We start from the raw sequence: 21,434 nt of genomic DNA on the forward strand, positions 1-21,434 counted from the left end.
TTACATTAGCTTCTAGTTTCTCTTACCTGGCAAACTTGTTTTTGAGTATTTTGTACCAAAACAAAATTGTGTTTCTATGAAACCGAAGTAGATTTTCACAACTAGATATTTCTAATTCTGTGTATAAATTAGTCATTTCTTGGAATGCTTCAACTGCATCCTGGGCATTTTCTACAAGTAGTGACGTCTGGATGGAAGAACTAAAATTAAATGAAAAGAACAAAAAATAATCTGAAATAGTAGATTAAATATTTTATCATTTCATTTTAGGATTTAAATAATTGGAATTTAATTTATCATCATCACCATTTAATGTCCACTTTTCTATTCTTGCAAAGATCAGCTGGAATTTATTGATGCAGATCTTCTACAGCTGGATGCCCTTCCAGTAGCCAAACTTGTTTCCAAATAAGGTGAGATTTCCCTATGGCCTATCATTGTTTCCATTGAAAAGCGGAAACAAAAAACACTACTTGCATACTGGTGACACTTGTCTGCAACTATTTAATGATGTCAACACAAGGAGACAGTTAAACACACACACACACACACACACACAAATATATAGTAGTGGACAAAAAGGGGAGCACTACATGGTCACTCAATCTATGAGAAATAGCAGCCAACTTTCCCTCAAACCACACCCTATCATACTAAATAAGAGGAGGACACATTAGATAACACAGTCGTCCTAGATATAACACTATCAAGACAGGGATAGTCATGGCTAGAACACCTTTTATCACAAGTTCACCTGATCAGGGTTCGTTTGGAGCTAAACAACTATTTCTGAGAAGTGAATGTACTGATTGTTTTTTCTTTTTTTTATTTAAAGTATATATTACATTGCACTCTAATCATAGCCTTGGAATTTGGGCTCCAAAAAAAAGCCCAGCAGGTGAACCAAAGGTTTACAATAGAGAAAGTGACAAGAGATGATGATGTACTCATTTTTGAAATCTTGTTTTTCATATCCTGAGATCAGTGCTGATAGTAGCTTCCAGAAGATTGTTCCATATATAAACAGCTGAGTGTAGAAAGCACCAATCCAGTATGTGGGTCTTGGAATTGGATATCAAGTGTTTATAATGTCTTTCATCTGGGGTGACAGTACAGCCCAGATGGGTTATTTACAACTTGTAGAGTAACATTGCACTGTAGGCTGCTGATGCCAACTACAGACTTCCAGGGCTTTCTTTTGGAAAGAGTTGAGTTGATGAGTACACTTTTACTTGTTTGTCATTGGACTGTGGCCATGCTGTGGCACATTCTTGAAGAGTTTAGTTGAACAAATTGACCCTAGTACTTAACTTTTAAGTCTGGTACTTATTTTATCAGTCACTTTTGCCAAACCACAAAGTTACAGGGATATAAACAAATCAACACCGGTAGTCAAGCAGTGGTGGTGCCAAACACAAATAGAAATGTGTGTGTGTGTGTATGTATGTATGTATGTGTGTGTGTTTGACCAGGCACAGGCATGGCTGTGTGGTTTGAGGTTTGCTTCCCAATGAATGACATGATTCTGGGTTCACTCCTATTATATGATGCCCTGGGCAAAGTGTCTTCTACTATAGCCCCGGGCCAACCAAACCATTGTGAGTGGATTTGGTAGGCAGAAACTGAAAGAAGCCCATCATATGAGTGTGTGTGTGTGTGTGTGTGTGTGTGTGTGTGTGTGTGTGTGTGTGTGTGTGTGTGTGCATGTGTATTCATGTCGGTGTTTGTCTCTGACCAATGCCTGACAACTGGTGTTGGCATATTTACATCTCCATTACTTAGCAATTCGGCAAAAGATGCTGATAGCATAAGTACCAGGCTTAAAAAGAAAGTAAGTATTGGGGTTGATTAGTTAGACAAAAATTCCTCAAGGCAGTGCTCCAGCATGGTCACAGTCTAATGACTGAAACAAGTAAAAGATAAAACGATAAAGGTAAACATATATGTTGTCAATGAAAGAATTTTGTTAATCTTGTTTCAGATTTCAACTAATTGATTTTTCAACATTTATCAGGGCAAATTTTGACACCAGGCCAGCAATATTTTGGTGGGGAGGCTGTAAATCAATTACATTGACCCCAGTAATAACAATCTTTTAACTAGTTGTGACCTAGCAGACCTATAACCAAAGACATTCCTTGTTACAAGTTGAAAAGGCTGAATACAATACACAGCAGTTAGTCTGACGCTTTCTCACAAAACGTCAGTGACTATCATTAATAAAGAATTTAAAAACAAGGGAATAACAACCACCAAGAAGGAACAGTCTTTTTTTTTTTGTTCAAGGAGATCTGATGAAAATGAATGAATCAATTGCTGAAACTCTGTCTGAAAAATAAAACATGAACTTATAATCACAGATTAAAGCTAACATAAAATAATCTAATACAGCTGGGATGGAAAGCCAGGAGGAAAGTGTGTCATCAAAGGAGAAGGGAAATATATAACAAAAAGAGTAGATTAATGCAGCTGTGACAACTTTTGCTAACATATTGTATTATTGCTTTCTGTGATCTACAAAAATACCAAGGATGTTTAGATGTAAGTGTGGCAATGAACAGATTAAAAAAGTAAGGGCAAGGCAATTCAACTGATACGATGATCATGCAGCAATCAGAAATCTAAATATAGGAGGTTTTGGACATTAGCCAATATTCTGGCATCAATCCCAAAAAGTTTAGATACCAAGAAATGCTACACTGGGCGGTGTCTTCAATGAGCAAATCTGTACGAAGAAAAATACGATTTCTTATGTAGGAATGATGACTTAGATTTATAGGAAAAATGAGAAATCATGACGTTCATGCTTTTCCAGTGGGTTCTGAGTAATAATGGCTTCAAATTTTGACACAAGGCCAGCAATTTGGGGAGTGGGCATAAATCAATCACATCAACCCCAGCGCTCAGCTGGTACTTATTTTATTGACCCTGATAGGAATGAAAAGCAAAGTCAACCTCAGCAGAATTTAAACTCAATGGCACCGAGTAATAATAATAATAATAATAATAATAATAATAATAATAATAATAATGATGATGATTTCTTTTATTACTTTTATATAAACATTTACTATGGATTGTCATAAGAATTTAAGAACTTTCAGAATGTAAAATAATTTTGTTTTAGGAATGATGTATCTTGAAGCAAATAAAGTTATAAATAGTAGAGTGTAAATATTGGGTTTAAAACCATTTGGATAGAAAAGTTGAGGGCTGTTCTTGAGATATAAATCAACTGTAGACATGACAAGCATTTTATCACTGGACCAAAGCAAACTATTTTTATTGAAAGGGTTTCTTACTCACTATTTACTTGCTGTTATTTATAGACGGATATATGTATTTACTAGTGGAGTAATACACAGGTTACATATATCCATCTGTATTTATTAGTGGAGTAATAAAGCATCTTCTTTATACATTGATCAACAAAGTAAAAAAATGAAAGATGGAATTAAATATTGGTCAATTAAGCTACTCTAGGAGTCTAACAGGATGATGGAGGTGCCGATGATAATAAAGATGATGATTGTAACCTAGAAAAATAATAGTAAGTGGGAAGAGTGAATTAAAGTATTTCCTTTAGAGTTCAGCAGCCATTGCCACAAATATATATTCTTAAACAAATGAGCAATGTTAAAAATAGCTCTTCAGAAAGTGCTAAGTTATATTTAGGCAAAAATGCAAGGCACATGTCAAAGGAATAAACTGTCAACTAAATAGTGATGGATCAGAGTATAGGACTAGGTTTCCAACTTTGAGGAGACTAGCAATCCAGAACTTGAAAAATAATGTAGAGCTTGATAGTATTCTTATTTAAGAAGAATGCGTTCTAAAAATAACTGCAGTCTGCAATGATATAGTTCTAAAAATATTCTGGCTAAAAAGAATATATAACATAAAAGACACCATTTCGAGTGTGGCCGTTTTCGTGCGGGTGACACGTAAAAGCGCCCACTACACTCTCTGAGTGGTTGGCGTTAGGAAGGGCATCCAGCTGTAGAAACTCTGCCAAATTAGATTGGAGCCTGGTGTTGCCATCCGGTTTCACCAGTCCTCAGTCAAATCGTCCAACCCATGCTAGCATGGAAGGCGGACGTTAAATGATGATGATGATGATGATGATCATTTATACTTGTGTTAGTGCATCTTTCCTTCCCCCTTTCTCCCATATTTCTTTCTACTTGTGAACAAGCATGGTCAAGAAAGTACAATATCAGACTCCAATAGGCATCACATTGGCAAGAACAGATGATGTATTACATATCATCATTAGCATAATTAAAATTTAAAAAATTTTTTACACAGGATTTCTGCAGTCTAACACCTTGCGACTTGTCATAATCACACAACATCTGTGAGATTTAGCATCTTGAAATCACTCTCGCTCTTTCTTCCCATGCCTTTCTCAGCTTATTTCTATTGCTTGTTCTTGTCATTTTGATTATTTATCATTTCTTTATTATCATTGTCATGTTTGCACAAGCTCTCATATTTATACAAACTCAGAGTTCTTCTCCCAAACACTACAACTAATTCTTCTCTCAGCTCATTTATACTCCATTGTTCATACACACTGACATTACATATCCAGTGAAGCATGCTTGCTTCTTTTCTTTCCAGCCTTCACAAATCCTCCATATTCAGTGTTCATGTTTTGTTGTAAATTTAGATTATTTATAGTGAAGGTACATGGCTTAGTGGTTAGGGTATGTGACTCATGATCATAAGGTTGTGAGTTTGATTACTGGCAGCATGTTGTGTCCTTCAGTAAGACATTTTATTTCATGTTACTCCAGTCCACTCAACTGGCAAAAATAAGTAGTACCTGTATATCAATGGGCCAGCCTTGTCACATTATGTGTTACCCTGAACCTCCCTGAGAATTACATTAAGGGTACACATGTCTGTGGAGTGCTCAGCCACTTGCATGTTAACTTCATGAGCAAGCTGTTCTATTGATTGATTCAACTGGAACCTTCGTTGTCATAAACAGAGAGCCAGTTTTTTTCTCTTCTTTTTTTTAATTTTTATTTTAGACTATTTATTATCTTGTTAGCAACATGTACAAGATTTTTGCCAAACACACCAAAACTATGATGAACTGGGGCTCCAAGGCCAATGAGAGGATTTCCATGTTTATTTGTCCATTTTTACTGATTCCATGTCCCATTTTGATTTTTTTATAATATAGATACAGTTATTTGGCCACATTATGTACAGTTTGACCAAACAGCATCTGAGAAAATAACATGCAAGTTTCATACAAACAGAGGACTCTCCACATTATCACTTGACCTGCCCTGCCAGAAATAGTAATCAAATTTCTTTCAAATCACACGCCAACTTTTGTACATTGTCAGGAACTTATCAGACATTCCTCTTGTTAATGTAAGTTTTAAAAAATCAAAGCAAAACCATGTACTTATGTCCCTTATTCAATGCTGATAAAAACATTTCTTAAATCAACATTTCTTTTGCTTCTTCACAAACTTAGTTTCTTTTTTCTTCAACTATCATTGGCCAGTACTGAAGTTCAAAGTGAAAGCCTCTCTCTGCTACAAATGACAATCAAATCTCCCACATAGCAAATCTACTGGCTTAGAAAAGAGAAGGGCAACTGAACAATGTAAGTAATACTACATATAGTAGTAAAGCACTGTCTCAAGCCCTAGGACTCAAATGGCCAGTTTCCCAGTATCCATGTCATAAGTGACTAAGATTACAACACACCCAGTGAGTGGGATGCCAGTCATTGCAGGGTTACTCATTCACAGCTGAGAGGACTGGAGCAATGTGAAATGAAGTGTTTTGGTCAAGAACACAATGCATTGCCACCCAGTCAGGGAATCAAAACTATAATCTTGTGATTATGGATGCAAAACCGCCCACCACTGACTACTAGACAACATACCTTCCATACATACACTACATTATATATAATGTAGTCCTAGATACTCCTCAAAAAGGTGGGACAGTGACAACCTGAATGATGTATTTCAAAGATTGGTTCAACCAGGGTAGACCTGAGGGTTAAACAGCAGCTGGATTCTGCTGAGAGGAGCTACAGCTGAATTGAAGATTATCAATAGGATTTTGATAGAATAAAATGATTGAAACAGAAGGGTCCTGAACTAACAGTTTGTATGTCACAAGCTCATCTCTGTAGTCAGCACGTGTGTGTGTGTGTGTGTATTACTACATGTATATTTCATGTTACAATTCATGAACAGTGTCATTGATCACAGATTTCTGATGAGCCAAGCATTGGTTCACTGCAGCTCTAATGGCAAGAATGAGAAGGGAATGTGTAAACTTACACAGCAAACATCATTCTTAAAGCACTTATTAAAAAAAAAATTTCTCAATGGTGTTTATATCCAACATCAATATAAATTGGAAAAGGACACACACACACACACACAAACATCTATAATAGGCTCTTACTCATTTGCCTACCAAATATTCTATTCACAGCATATTAGTGAAACCCAAAAGAATGACATAAGACTTGTCCAAAGTACCTTACAATAGGATTGAACCTGAAACCATGTTGTTACAAGGCAAACTCCTTAAACACACAGCCATACCTGAACAGGACAATTTACACATTTATATCCACCAAGTTACCAGAAATCTACCCCATTTCTAAGAACATTCTTAGACCTCAGTATCTGCAAAAACAGAGATTAAAAAGTCTACTGCAGTGTAGTATTCATCTCTAGAAAATCTAGTATATATATTTCATTCAAAAGGTAACTTCATATATTTGTGTGTAGACACCCACCATAATGGCAGTGAACAGCTGTGGTGAATACAATTTCAAAGATTCTTATTGTTCTATCTATACACCTACAAGCATAAACTGGTAAACAAAACAAGTCAGCTGGAAAGCATCTCTCTGCTACAAATGGCAATCAAATCTCCCTCACAGCGAATCTACTGTCTTAGAAAAGTGATGGACAAAAGAACAATATAATCCTACATATACTGTCTCAAGACCTAAGACCCAAATGACCAGTTACCCAGTTTCCATGACATATAAACAACTAAGATCATAATACACCTACTGAGTGTCCAGTGCCAGTCCATTGCAGGGCTACCCATTTACAGATAAGTGAATTGAAGCAATGTGAAATGAAGTGTTTTGCTCAAAAAAACAACGTATTGCTACCTGGTTAGGGGATCAAAACCACAATCTTGTGATTATCGGTGCAAACCCTCCACCGATGACTACTAGACAACATGCCTTCTCAACACATACTACATATGAAATAAAAGACAAGATGGTCAAGACTGGAAAGCCTGATTGTAGCTCTACTCAATCAATCTTAGCCTAGGGCTAAACAATAATAACTGGTGAAGAAAAAAAGGAAGAAGTAAATACCTTAATTCATCTATTTTGGCTATTAGCCCAAAATACTGTGTATATCGACTTAGTTCATCAACTTGACTTGTGATCTGAGAAAGCTCCTCAAACAGAGGTTCCATCAGCTTTGTGTGCTTCTCAATCTCATCATGCAACAATATTTCTTCACTGCAGAATGACTTCACCCGAGATTGTGCAGCTTCAGCATTACTAATAGCTTTCTTGATCTCACTTGGGACTTCAGTACTGGCCAACGATAGCTGAAGAAAAAAAAAAATTCAAATAAGTTTCTGAAGAAGGCAAAAAAAATGTTAATTTTTCTTTAAGTACATGTTTTTATTGTGATTTTTTTAACTGAGGAATATCAGATAAGTTCTAGACAACGTACAAAAGTTGATAAAACTAACTAAAACCCAGTAAAATGATGATAATAATAATAATAATAATAATAATAATCCCTTGTACAGGCGCAAGGCCTGAAATTTGAGGGAGGGAGAAAGTCGATTACACTGACCCTAGTACACAACTGGTATTTGATTTATCGATGCCAAAAGGATGAAAGGCAAAACCGACCTCAGCAGAATAATAATAATAATAATAATAATAATGATTTCAAATTTTTTCCACAAGAGCAGCTTGGGATAGGGAGGATTATGTTGATTACATCAACCTCAGTGCATAACTGGTACTTTTTTTAATTGACCCCCAAAAGGATAAAAGGCAAAGTCAACTTCAGCAGAATAATAATAATAATAATACATAAAGCATTTCAGTACAGTGAAAATAGTACCAAAACAAACCACTGCACATACCCAAGGCACATAGAGCTGCACTCAGTAGTGCGTAGTGCAGTGAAAGCATGTAATAAAAATAAGACTACTGAATAATGATAATAATATTATTATAGTAAATTGGCCCAAAAGCACTTATCAGGGGAGGCACGATAATGTGGCTAAGTTTGTTCACTGAAGACTATGTGAAAAAAAGTACAGTCTTGGAAGAGCATGAAAATGGTACAGGTATACCAAATAAAGTTTTGGAACAAAATTGGTTTGGTCAAAACAAAATTAGACCTCACTCACAATATAAAGAAAAAACTCAAATATCTGCGATAAGGCCAAGTATAAGTCAATGGGAGAAAGAAAATAGAAACAAAAAAGATGTTTAAAGAATATAATAATGAACGATCTTATGTAACTAACAACAGTCTATTAATTTGAAACACCCAACTTTTATACTTCCCTTTGGTTGATATCTCAATACTTTTTGAATACCGAAATAAAAATTTATTTATTTTTTTACATCTAAATTTTAAAAAACAAATTTTACATCCATTTTACCATTACATATTTTGAGTCTTAATTTGTTTTTCCCATTTGATGATAAAATTTCTTTAACCCTTTAGTATTTAAACCGGGCCATATCCAATTCAAGTATTCTGTTTTCTGTTAAAACTAGCCAAATCCAGCCACTCACAACTACCCTACAATGTCATTCTAAAAGTAAGTAATCACATCATAAAAATTTTGACACATGAGGCTTTTTCGAGCGGGATCGTTTGCCAGTGCCCCCGGACTGGCTCATGTGCGGGCGACACATGATATCTTTCATGCGAGATCGTTGCCAGTGCCCATGGACTGGCTCTTGTGCGAGTGACACATGAGGTTTTTCGAGTGAGATCGTTGCTGGTGCCCCTGAACTGGCTCTTGTGCGGGTGGCACATAAAAGACACCATTTCGAGCGTGGCCGTTTTCGTGTGGGTGACACGTAAAAGCACCCACTACACTCTCTGAGTGGTTGGCGTTAGGAAGGGCATCCAGCTGTAGAAACTCTGCCAAATTAGATTGGAGCCTGGTGTTGCCATCTGGTTTCACCAGTCCTCAGTCAAATCGTCCAACCCATGCTAGCATGGAAGGCGGACGTTAAACGATGATGATGATGAAAATAATTAATGATTAATTCTAAACAATGTGAATAATTAAGCATTACATTTGAAAGAATAATCTGAATGTTAAAGCGTTAATGAAAATATCTAACTTTATGATTTAGATATCTACAGCTTACTTTTCAATCTTGATAGTGTAGTTGGTAACTGAACTAATTATAAAAAAAAAAAAAATAAGAAGCACACTGAGACAAGCAGAGTAATAGGTTATGTGTAAAAACACTTGTAGTCACAAACAGTTAATTTAGTAATTTCCTGCAAACAACCTCAGCTCCAACGTCATTTTACTCAAACAAAATATTTTCCTGATCTTAACGCTCGACAATATTGTGTTGCAGGAATTTTTTTTCAGTTTTAGAGCTACACTGGATATCAAAAAAATTAGATCACTGGGAAAGTAACAGATGGTGTTCCACATGTTAAGCAATGCTGCAAAAACTTTTTCATTGTTACTTGATAACTACTGCATGAAGTAGTAGACAAATTCCCATCATATCACACCCTATGGTCATAAAAATGGGAAGGACACATTAGATAGTGTAGTATTGGATATACAAAATCAGTGTGTGTCAAAATTGGGATGTCTTTGATAACAGGTTTGCTTGGGCCAAAACAACAACTATGGATAACATCTATATAATAATCTGCTTGTTCGTTCACCCGTTATACTTTAGTTAGTTAGAGGTGGAGTGAGTGAGAGGTGGAGAAAAAGTGTATGAGAAGGAGGTGAGGAGTGTGAGTAGAGAAGAATGAAGTGAGGAAGAAGTAGAGAAATAGGTATAATAAAGCCAACTGCATCACGTAGTTAGTTGAAGAGAGGCGAAGAGCAAGAGAAAAGACAGTGAGAGAAAAGAGGGAGAGAGAAATGTTAACGATGTGCTGTAGGGTGGGGAGGGAAAGAGAAAGAGATATGTTTAGGATACAATATTTAGCAGAGGGCAATGTTCTGGTGGTGAGGTTAAAGAAAGGCGGATAAAGTGAGATGGGCAGGAGAGGCAGTTGCATTGAGAGAGAGTTAGTAGATGTGAGAGGTGAAGAGAAAGAGAGAAATATTAAGTGCTTAGTCGCAGGAAATTTTAAAATATAATATATTATTGTGACTGGGAGTGAAATACTTGGCAAAATAAAAGTGCAAATAATTTATTTCTTAAATAGCTTCTAATCTTTTTTGTTCTGTGGAATTTCCACGAACCCGCTAGTCTATAATATTCGCCTTCTACTTGTTCGTTCGTTCGTTCACACGTTACGCTTTAGTTTGTTAGAGAGGAGGAGGTGGAGTGAAGGAGAGAGAGACAGAGAGAGGGAGGAGGAGTGAGTGAGATAGCAGATGGTCAACCGATGCGTTACGCTTTTAGTGGAAGTGAGAGTGAACAGACACGAAGAATGGAATTACATGGTTTAAAGTTTGTTGGAGAAAGAGAAACAAAGTGTTAAACAGGGGGATATTTTAAAATCGTATTCTATATTATCGTGACTGAAGGTGAAATAACTTAGCAAAATAAAAATTAAAATCATCCTTTCTTCCTTAAATAGCTTCGCTTAATTTTTTCCGTTACGTGTTATTTCCATGGGTCCCGCTAGTATTAATAAGATTCTGCGTGTCATGACATGTGTTCGAATGTTACGTCATGTTTTTGAAGGGAAATAACCCAGTTCAAACTATTATGGTTAGGCAGAATGTAAAACACAAAATAAGGGATTCATTCTAGTTTGTCTTTTAACTTTTTACATTTCTGAAAATTTTTTTGCTCTAAATATTTCATTCACGTCTACACCGTCTCTTCATGCTTTCGTATATTTTTGCAATGCAAACATCGTTCTCAGTTCACATGTAAACACCCTTCACTATGGAACGAAATAGAAAACTTGCAGCAACAAGAGAACGGATGAGACGGTACAGGCAGAGGATTAAAGACGAACAAAGAGAAGATGTAAAAGAAAGGATGAGACGAAATCAACGGATAAGACGAGCCAACATGAGTGAGCATGATCGTGCCAACTACCTACGGTATCAAAGAGAACGTCAACAAATACGAAGAGCGAAAATGGACGATGAACAGCGAGCTGACTATCTGCGAAAACAACGAGAGAGGGGGCAAGCGCGACGAAAGAACATGAGCGAAAAACAACAGACAGAATACAAGGAAAGACACAGAGAAAGGAATCGAATACGACGAGAAAACATGACCGAAGAACAGTTGATTAATTTAAGAAACGATCAAAGAATAAGACAACGCCAGAAACGATCTGGTGCTCGTATGATACGGCAACAGAATGAACAAGTTGCAACTGAATCCGACAATATCGGAGAAACGGACAGATCATGTTCTGATTGCGATGCTTTGAGAATCAGAAATGAGCCTCCAAACAGTTGTCATAACGGTAAAGTTCGACTTCTTTCTCTTGGTTAAATTTACATCTGCTCAGTTATTAATATCAATATTGTTATGGGATACTATATGTCATAAAAATCCCAATTTTGCAATAATTTCAATCCGTTGTCTAGCTCATTCTCAAAAATATTTAACATAAACAAATCATACTTTTTACTGAAGTTGAGCTGGGGTAAATACTTTCAGCGCATGCGCACTCCCGTCCTAACCAATCTGATCGCGAAGTATTTGCTTTAGAAATTTTAACATATACTTAGGCATAACCAAAATTTGAACTTGGGGTTGATTCTCAGTTATTAAAATGGACAAATTATTAACCATTTAATTTAGGAAAAACTTTTAATGAATGTTAGGCAATCATTACATTTGCATGGAACTTGAGGGAAGTTCACCTAAACCTGTCACAAACCTCGCTTGGATAGGAGAGTAGTGTGGGACAACTGATAATTGATACAGGTAAATTTAACATCGAAATGTGAATAAGAGAATCGATAAAACATGGATCTTGCACGAGTTCTGCAATCTTGTGAAACCCTTGTTTGTCTTTCTTTTTTTTTTAGCCCTAGGTCAGCTATGATAAAAGTATCTCTAAATGAAAGGGTTCAAGCTCTGACTTTGCAGTCCTTCCCCCGGCTCAAAATAAATACTAAACAATTTTTAAGATGATAGAGCAAGGTTTGAGACAAATTTTCAGAAGATCAAGCGATCACGTTGCAAAGAATCTAATCAAAGACGGTGTACTTTTTAGAGCTGAAACTTTTCGGTTTATAACTAATGCTCAACATTGCTTAAACGCCTCACATTATAGCACTGAAGTTGTACCACAGTTAGTTCTCCTTTATATCCAACCATGTACAAAAAGTACCAGTCATACATCACAAGTGATTCAATCAACTCTTATTCATTTCCCAGTAAAATTCTTCAAGGCCGAAAATATAAGAAATCAGCCCCACACTACTACATACAACTTGCATGACGCGCAATATTTGTTTCACCTGTCTCATTTCTGTGTTGAACTCTCCATAGGGTCAGCTATCTTTCATTTTACCAGCACTAGGCATGTCTTGGTGTCGAGTCATTAATATTTTTGTTTAGTACCAAAGTCAACTCTGATCAAGCAGACATGTAGTCCAAGAGTTCGACATTATCTGATATATATTTCCTTTTATAAGTCAACGTGTGATATTTCTAGTAACGTGGTCTCGCAAACTACTTGCCATTCACTTGTATCAATAATGATAATCGGAAAGGAATGAACAATACACATTCCTGCTATCCTATAAAATCAACGCATATTATCTACATAATATATATATATATATATATATATATATATATATAGGACGAAAGCTGCCGTGAATTAGCTCCAAGAAGCCATCGCCTCTAGCTAGCTATGTGACACACGAAACCTGTGTCCTTTATAACCCTCGAACAGGGGAGGTCAGCAGTGTCCCCCTGCTGGTTTGGCATCTGCAGACTAGTTTCAGGGTGTTGCCCCTTGTCAATGCAGAGCAGCCAAGCCTTATATATATTATTTTGCTTAAAAGAGTTCCAACACTGTCTGTTTTTTATGTTTTATTTATATTCCTGCAGAACTAATGTGGGGTATAGAATATGGAATATACAATATATAATATGATATACAATATACAATATAAAATAAAATAACATAAAAATGGATGGCACCATGAAAGAAAGTATTGAATGTAGATGAAATATTGAGTGTTCAATATAAAGGATCAAATATATAAATATATAAATATAAATATATATATATAAAGGCGACTCGAGTTTCAGGGCTATTTCCCTTCGTCATGGCCGGTATGACAGACTTTAATATATATATATATATATATATATATATAGGCCACTCACTAGAGTTTTTCTCGGGTCATAGGTCAGCAGCAGCACAATGGGGTGAGAGGTTGGGGCTTAGGGGAGGCCACACTGCTGCTAAAAACTAAGACACACATAAGGATACACATCTTAGAAGAACAGAATGGAGTAAGTGGAGCAAGAACACACGGAAACGAAATGTGTCGCTGAAGAGGTCACAGATGTGTGACGAAAGATTTCCGGACAATGGACAGGCGTTAAAATAATAAAATAACAGTAATAAACGAGTGAAGAAAAGAAAAAAAATATATAGTGCGTGTGTTTATTTGGCAAATAAATAAATAAATAAAATGACCATCCCGAAATACAACATATATACACACTCACACACACCAGAGTAAGCACATAAATTGTGAAACAAGGTAAGAAAAAATAGTACTCGAATACCGGAGGTAAAGTAATATGCTTTATTATTAAAGCTGCAAAAATATCACAAAAAATTGCTACTCAGAGTTTTATGTTCCTGTTCGTCGGGCAGTCGTGATCCACACACACACATATCTATATATGTCCCGTCATAGAATGACCAATGGTTTCGCATTCATAAAGGGCTTAGTCCCTTGGATGACTCGTCAGATTCTACAGCCGAAGGCCATATAGTTCTTCAAGGATATCAAATATAAATATTCTCAGCCAGGAGTACGTACGAAATATTGCCATGTTCGAATAATAGCCTTTCATATCGATGGAGATGATAAAATGAACACCGGCTCAATGCTGGGACAAATTCAATTGCTTTTTATTCCTGAACGTAAACATTTTAGCCTTGTGGTAAAACAGCTGAAAGTGGTCGATATGTCCAAGTGACTAAGATGTTATTATGTTAAACGTTTTGTCCTTTTTAGATTCAAAATTGTTTTTGAATGGAATTTTTCTTCCATCCTTGGCTCGATCAAGAACACTTAGCGATTCTCATCATAGACATTAGTTTCTGAAACGTGTGTGTGCGTGTTTCTTTTGAAGGTGAAAAATAGCACTAGGAAACATCGAGATCGTTCAAATTTAACAATAAATCATTGAAAGGAAAGAAAAAAAAAGCAGAAAAACAAACTGGCATTGTGTTTGGAGATAATTATTAGATGCGCAGTGGAGTGATAAAAACGATAGAGCCCTGAACTATATAAAGCCTAACAATAGGTAATCTTCAAGTTTAGGGGGATAAAAAAAATAAATAAAAATATTCAAGGGAAGTAACTGAACGTCTTACCAGTATTCTCCGTACATCTCTGTTTATAAATAAATCACACACGTGATTTGATTGACGTTAGGGTTAGGGTGTGATTTATTTATAAACTGCTAGAAGAAAACGGATAATACTGGTAAGTCGTTCAGTTATTTCCCTTGAATATTTTTATTTACTTTTTTTACCCCCCCTAAACTTGAAGATTATCAACCCCCCTAAACTTGAAGATTACCACAATATTCATCCCTCTACACTTTGAATTAAAGAGTTCGCGTTTCATTCATCAAGGGTTAGTAAATTACTAGAGAAGAGATGAGAATAGTTAAGTCATTTATGAACTTTCCTTGTACACTTGTAGTCCTCATTAAAACAGAAGCCCTTTTATTATCAATGAATCTTGCGGCTTTTACAAATGTCATGTGGAATTATGTAAACAACGGAAATTTGTAAAAAGAAAGAGAGAGAAAAAGATTCAGAATGATGCTGCAACTGATTTATACCAATAAAAGAACGGCCGATTATTCGTCTTTTCACCTACTCTCTTTGGCGGTGGTGAGGAAGACGAAAACCCCACAAAATGAGCCTGATTTAATAAATCTTGATAGTATATGAAAAAGAAAAAAAACAAAACAAACGAACGTATATAAATATAAGAATAACCTTGAGAAAACATTTTTACGTGGCAATTAACAGTGGAATTCTGGTTTAGGCAACCCATATAACCCCTCATAACTTAGGTTAACTTTTTTTTTATTTTTTGCGAATTTGTGTTACATACGGGAATTCATACGATTATGCAAAAAGAAAAAGAGAAAAGAAATTGTGTGATTTAAGGGTTATTTAGCTGTCATTTTTAGCACATCTCACGACCACCTGATAACCCCTACTCGTTTGTCACTGACGCATGGATGTTTTTCAATATCTTTCTCCCCATATGCATTTAATGGTCTGTTGCTAGGATTTAAGCAAAAATTTCGGACTGTCTGTATAAGTGATTTTTTTTTTTAAATCGAAAAATTAAAAACATTCTTTTTTAAATTTCGAAAAATTAAAAAACAATTTTTTGTTTTTCATAATTGTATGAATTCCCGTGTATAGAATGCAAAATTTACAAAAATGTTTCTGAAAATTCTAAAAAATAAAAAAGTTACGAGGGGTTGGTTATATGGGGTACTTGAAGTAGAATTCCGCCCAATTAACAGATTTGTTGAATGTCAATATTATGTACATGTCATCAATAAGGCTTACTGAATCACCCACTGATGGATATTCGTCGTAGGTGAATATACACAAACATATATATGCATGTGTGTATACAAACACTTAATTTTTTTTATTGTTAATTTTGTGATGTTGCATGCATTAAATATGGAAAGACTAACTTAACAGAGACAGTACACACACACACACACGAAATTCACTAAGCTGTTTATCTTATAATCAAAGGACTTCTTTACCTTATTTTCAAGATCCTCTTTTAGGCAACAGAGATTTTTGTAGATATTTTCAACATTCCGCAGCGATCTAATATCGTCGCCAAATTCTCTATTAAGGAAATCGATCGTGTTATTATCCACGTCGTCCTCTTCGCTGGGGGCCGCCATTTTTATATATATTTATATATATATAGTAGATAGCCGCACATAAGTGAATGTGAGGTAAAAATGAAAGAGATTGTAGCAGTTGTTATATATATTATGTAGACGTGCAAAAATAGATGAAGGCAAGACAAAAATTAATGTTCTTCAAGGGAGATAACTTGCAATTAAAGTTTACGTCATTATTGACAATATGGTCCTTTTTCTGTAGTAATGCCCTCTTTTTTTTTTATACGTGCTGAACACAATGTTACGAACAGTTCCATTTGTTATAAGACTTCAATAGACATGCACTGCTTCTTCACTTGGAAGTGAAAACATGAAGCTTTATTGTGATCAGGGTTTCAAAGTTCTTAACTCATGTCATTTTATATATATATATCCATAGCCGTACTTTCGTAAAATGGAAATTATTGCGTGCAACATCATTACATATATCTCTCTAGTTGACATATTTTATTTTAACGAGCATTTACACACAGATCTTTTGAAGTAAACGCTTTTAAAACGACAGACTATGAAAAAATGTGTCACAGTTAGGTTGATTCGTGTAAAATTTTCAAATAAGTAAAAAAAAAAAAACAGACGATAAAAGTTGTATGAAACTGAATTACCTCACTATGTCTAAAATAAGAATTATCATACCGGAGTGCAGTTAAGACATTCAAGCTTAATAAGTAATATAGTGAGTTGAAGGAAATTTTCAAACAAGCGATATCTGGCCCAAATATTGTACCTGTTTTATGTTCAAACTAGTCAAATCTAGCCTTTCACACCTACCCTACAATGTCATTCTAAAAATATACAATAACATAGCTCTGTATTTAAGAGATGAGGAATTATTTATATTATTTACAAGATGAGGATAAATATCCGTCGATTGTATATAATGTAAATAATATACAATAACATCATCGAAATCTCCAAGCTAAGAGAATAGGCATGATTAATTAAAATAATGTGAATAAACAGGCATTCGACAGAGTAATCTGAATACGAAAGGGTCAACTGATTATCTCTACAGTGAATAAAACGCTTCAAATATAAAAACCAAAACCAGGTATGATTCTTATAATATTAGCCAAGCAGATTTTCAGAAAATAAATATCGTGTAAATGGGAATGGATCTTCTCTTTAAAGTTAATTGTTGAAAGCAACAGCTCAGTTGACAATATTTAGATGTGATTAATATGCATAGAAAATTTGATAGAATGTGGTTATGCTTTACAGCTAAGATCTACTCCCGTCTACAAAACTTGAGATTGTTTAGTAGATGATGCTGTTTCTCATCTAATCTTGGGTCAATTAGATGCATACACCCAACTTAGGGTTTGAAACTTGAGAAATGAGAAAGTAAAAACAAGAATCTTTCTTGTTGTTTGATGACTTATGACCATTCAATGACCCACATACAACCGGGACTTCCTTTATATCAACGGAATTGTCAATGGTTTCTTTGAAATTATACAGCAAAAGTAGTATATTTCAGATATGCAAATGTCAAATTATTATATTTCTCTCTTTTTTTTTTTTTTTTCTGTAAACGAAACCACCTTTTCGGAGTCCACATTATAAAACAGTAATACATATTGGAATAGTGCATCTGTCAAATGATTTGTAGGCCTCTAAATTTTACATTTATTTATTTTTTTTTTTAAGGGTTAAGATAGAAGAGGCTGTGCCTTGGGCTTTTGCAGGCCCTTCAAGAGTGATGAGATTGATGAAGCTGAAGTTCACCTTAAGCAATTGTAAGTCAAAAACCGAAAGGAAAACGTGGGCAAGAAAGGAATTCGAGAGGATTGATATTACAAGAAGGAAGAAGGCGGTGAGCTAGCAGAATCATCAGCATGCTGGGCAAAATGCTTAGAAGTATTTCATCTGTCTTTACGTTCTGAGTTCAAATTCCGCTGAGGTTGATTTTGTCTTTGATCCTCTCGGAGTTGATAAAATAAGTACCAGTTGAACACTGGGGTTAATATAATTGACTTCTTCCCTCCCCCAAACTTGCTGGCCTTGTGCTAATATTTGAAACCCATATCATGATAAGGGAGGATTTGGCGTAGGTTTAACACCAGGCTAACACAATATGAATAATGTGGGAAAAGTGAGAACAATTTTTGAATACATTATTTACATTTGACGGATATTTGTCCTCATCTTGTTTGTTGATAACACAATAATGTACATAATTCCTCATTTCTTAAATATAAACTGTAATTTTTGAATAGTATAAAACTGCCTTGCTATTTATAATTAGTTTTTAAATAATACAGTCGAGAATTTTCAAGAAAAAGAAAACATTCTCAGGAATTCTCAATTGCATTTTTAAAGAAATTTTCATGTAAGAAGCCATAATTATAAAATAATCACAATCTATCATCAAAATAAAATACGAAGTTTGACAATATTTTCTCAGGCAATTACAAATGCAAATATAAATATATGTGTTTCTCCAAGTTATAATGATAATTTTTTTCTTAATTAACCAGAAGAGTTACAGTAAGATTAAGGACAGTACAGGATGCAACAGTGTGGGATTGCATGGAAAAAATAATGCAAACAAGAAATGATAATAAAAAAAAAAAGCAGAAAAGAAAAGAATTCCCCTTGAAACATGTATGGAGGAGACTTTCAAGAGTTATTCACGGAAACTCTGCAGAAACAACAGTCACCCTGACCACTAAGAAACTGCTCAGAGTTGAACCTTCATTTGGACTACATTTCAACAAATTTGCTGGGAAGTAGCACTTTCTTCTCTATCCTCTTTTTCCTTTTCAAGTGAAACTTGCAACATTTGTTGCGGGCAGAAGATGTCTGTCTTCTGCCCTCTCAGTCTTGTCCACCACACAACCTCTTTTGCCAAGACCATCAGACAAATAAACACTGCATGTCCTTCTCTGCCAACAGAAGGGGATGAGATCATCTTCACAACAGACTTATCTGGTGACCGGATCCATCCTACATGTGCAGACATTGGATGAGTGCATGCACAACGGTTTTGTTGCCCTATGCACATATTGGCAAGATTCAACTGACAGCACTTATATGCTTATAGTATCATTTCGAACTGACAGTGTCCCTACCATGACAATTGGTAACAATGCTGGATCAGGTATTTCTGAGGCACTAGGCTAGAAAATTTTCAGATAGCAAGTAAACAAATCCGTTTCAGCTATATGGTTCCTTGAGCAAGTGTCTTCTACTATACCCTCAAATTGACCAAAGAGTGGATTTGTTAGATGGAAACTGAAAGAAGCCTGTTGTATATATATATATTATATGTATGTGTGTGTTTGCATTTATCTTTGTCTGCCATCACCACTTGACAACCTGTGTTGGTGTGTTTATATCTCTGTTATCTAGTAGTTTGGCAAAAGACCAATAGAATAAACACCAGGCTTAAGAAAATAAGTACTGGGGTTGATTTGTTTGACTAAAATCATTTCAAGGTGGTACCCCAACATGGTTGCATTCTAATGAGTGAAACAAATAAAAAGAAAAAGATTATGCTATAAAACAAGAAACAAACAAAAAAACGTGATCTTCAGATTTTTGTTTTGAATCTGAAAAAGAAAAAAGTCAGAAACTAGTAAAAGTTAGATTTAAAGTTGCTGTAACTCTTAGTGTAAATAAATTTGCATTTGGAATTATATAAAATTTATCCTCTCAATGTAAGTAAGACACATTATACTCAGGTTTATCTTTGTACATAAATCTTTTCCAGAAATAATGAACATTACCTCTACTATGTCACAACTTATCTCAGTAACAAGAGTGATAGGCAATATGTGCACCTTACAAAACCATATTCAACAATACATACTAATTATAAATTCACTATTAAGTCCACCTTCCTAATAAAATTCAATATTTATTATCCAGTGAGTAACCCTTGAAAGTCTCCTCCATACATGTTTCAAGGGGAATAAAGCCTAGTACTTTATTTTTCCAAAGTGATCAACCCAATGAAGTGCCAGCACACAGCAGCTGCTGGATCATATTTATCTGTTTAATTATTTATAAAATATTAGGTTGTCCGGAATGTTTGTGCCGATTTCTAAAGGAAAGAAAAAGGTCAATAAATACTTGCCATTACATTTTTAATCAACCAAATATGAACCATTTTGTTGCACAATGCGTCTCCATATTTCCTTTAACTTGAAAATACTCTCTTCCCAGAATTGAGGTGGTTTCATGGCAAATAAGTCGAAAGGTAAGCTACTATAAATCGGCACGAACTTTCTGGACAACCCAATAATTTATGTAAGGCAACAAGAGTGAAACATCAGAAACTAACAGCTGTTGCTGCAGCATAGAAACAATTATTGTAATTTGTTAATTAAAGCCTGTTTATTCCACTTTCTTGTATAAATTTATATAAATTCTATACACTAATGGAGTTTCACATATATATCCATCCTAAGGAATAATCCTGCTGTTTGATGGCATATGGTACCTGATAGCTTTATAGAAACCTTTAAATGCATGTTATAAGGTTATTATCCAAATAATACTGAATACACACACACACACATTGTTTATTATATAACTTTGTAGATTGGCACCCATGCCAACGTCTCTTTCATTGAACACTAAACTCAGCTTGCAAAGAGCTGTTGGAGCAAGCAAAAGCGAAATCGTGATGGCACCTGTACCAGTGGAGCACTAAGAGCACCATCTGAGCGTGATTGTTGCCAGAGCAGCTGTCTGGCTTCTGTGCCGTTGGCACGTGAAAAACATTCGAGTGAGATCATTGCCAGTGCTGCTGGACTGGCTCCTGTGCAGGTGGCACGTAAAATTCACCATTTCGAGCGTGGCTGTTGCCAGTACCGCCTGACTGGCCTTCATGCCGGTGGCACGTAAAAGCACCCACTACACTCTCAGAGTGGTTGGTGTTAGGAAGGGCATCCAGCTGTAGAAACTCTGCCAAATCAGATTGGAGCCTGGTGTAGCCACCTGGTCCACCAGTCCTCAGTCAAATCGTCCAACCCATGCTAGCGTGGAAAGCGGACGTTAAACGATGATGATGATGATGATTATATATATATAT

The 21,434-nt window shown here is 35.4% G+C and overlaps 2 protein-coding genes across 2 annotated transcripts in view; one reads left to right on the top strand and one right to left on the bottom strand.

Moving 5' to 3' along the window:
* LOC106867402 (RAD50-interacting protein 1) overlaps positions 1 to 16,755 on the bottom strand; it is a 43,130-nt gene extending 26,375 nt beyond the window's left edge. Inside the window, exons 1-3 of the mRNA XM_014912264.2 lie at positions 16,244 to 16,755; positions 7,388 to 7,629; positions 27 to 200 (exon numbers count right to left, since the gene is read on the bottom strand). Coding sequence (XP_014767750.1) covers positions 27 to 200; positions 7,388 to 7,629; positions 16,244 to 16,390 — 563 coding nt within the window. The 5' untranslated portion in view covers positions 16,391 to 16,755. The remainder of the gene's footprint in view (positions 1 to 26; positions 201 to 7,387; positions 7,630 to 16,243) is intronic.
* A 1,334-nt stretch (positions 16,756 to 18,089) lies between these two features.
* LOC106867401 (SUMO-conjugating enzyme UBC9-A) overlaps positions 18,090 to 21,434 on the top strand; it is a 31,082-nt gene continuing 27,737 nt past the window's right edge. Inside the window, exon 1 of the mRNA XM_052977185.1 lies at positions 18,090 to 18,132. Coding sequence (XP_052833145.1) covers positions 18,096 to 18,132 — 37 coding nt within the window. The 5' untranslated portion in view covers positions 18,090 to 18,095. The remainder of the gene's footprint in view (positions 18,133 to 21,434) is intronic.

Source organism: Octopus bimaculoides, chromosome 2, assembly GCF_001194135.2.
Source record: "Octopus bimaculoides isolate UCB-OBI-ISO-001 chromosome 2, ASM119413v2, whole genome shotgun sequence".
NCBI lineage: Eukaryota > Metazoa > Mollusca > Cephalopoda > Octopoda > Octopodidae > Octopus > Octopus bimaculoides.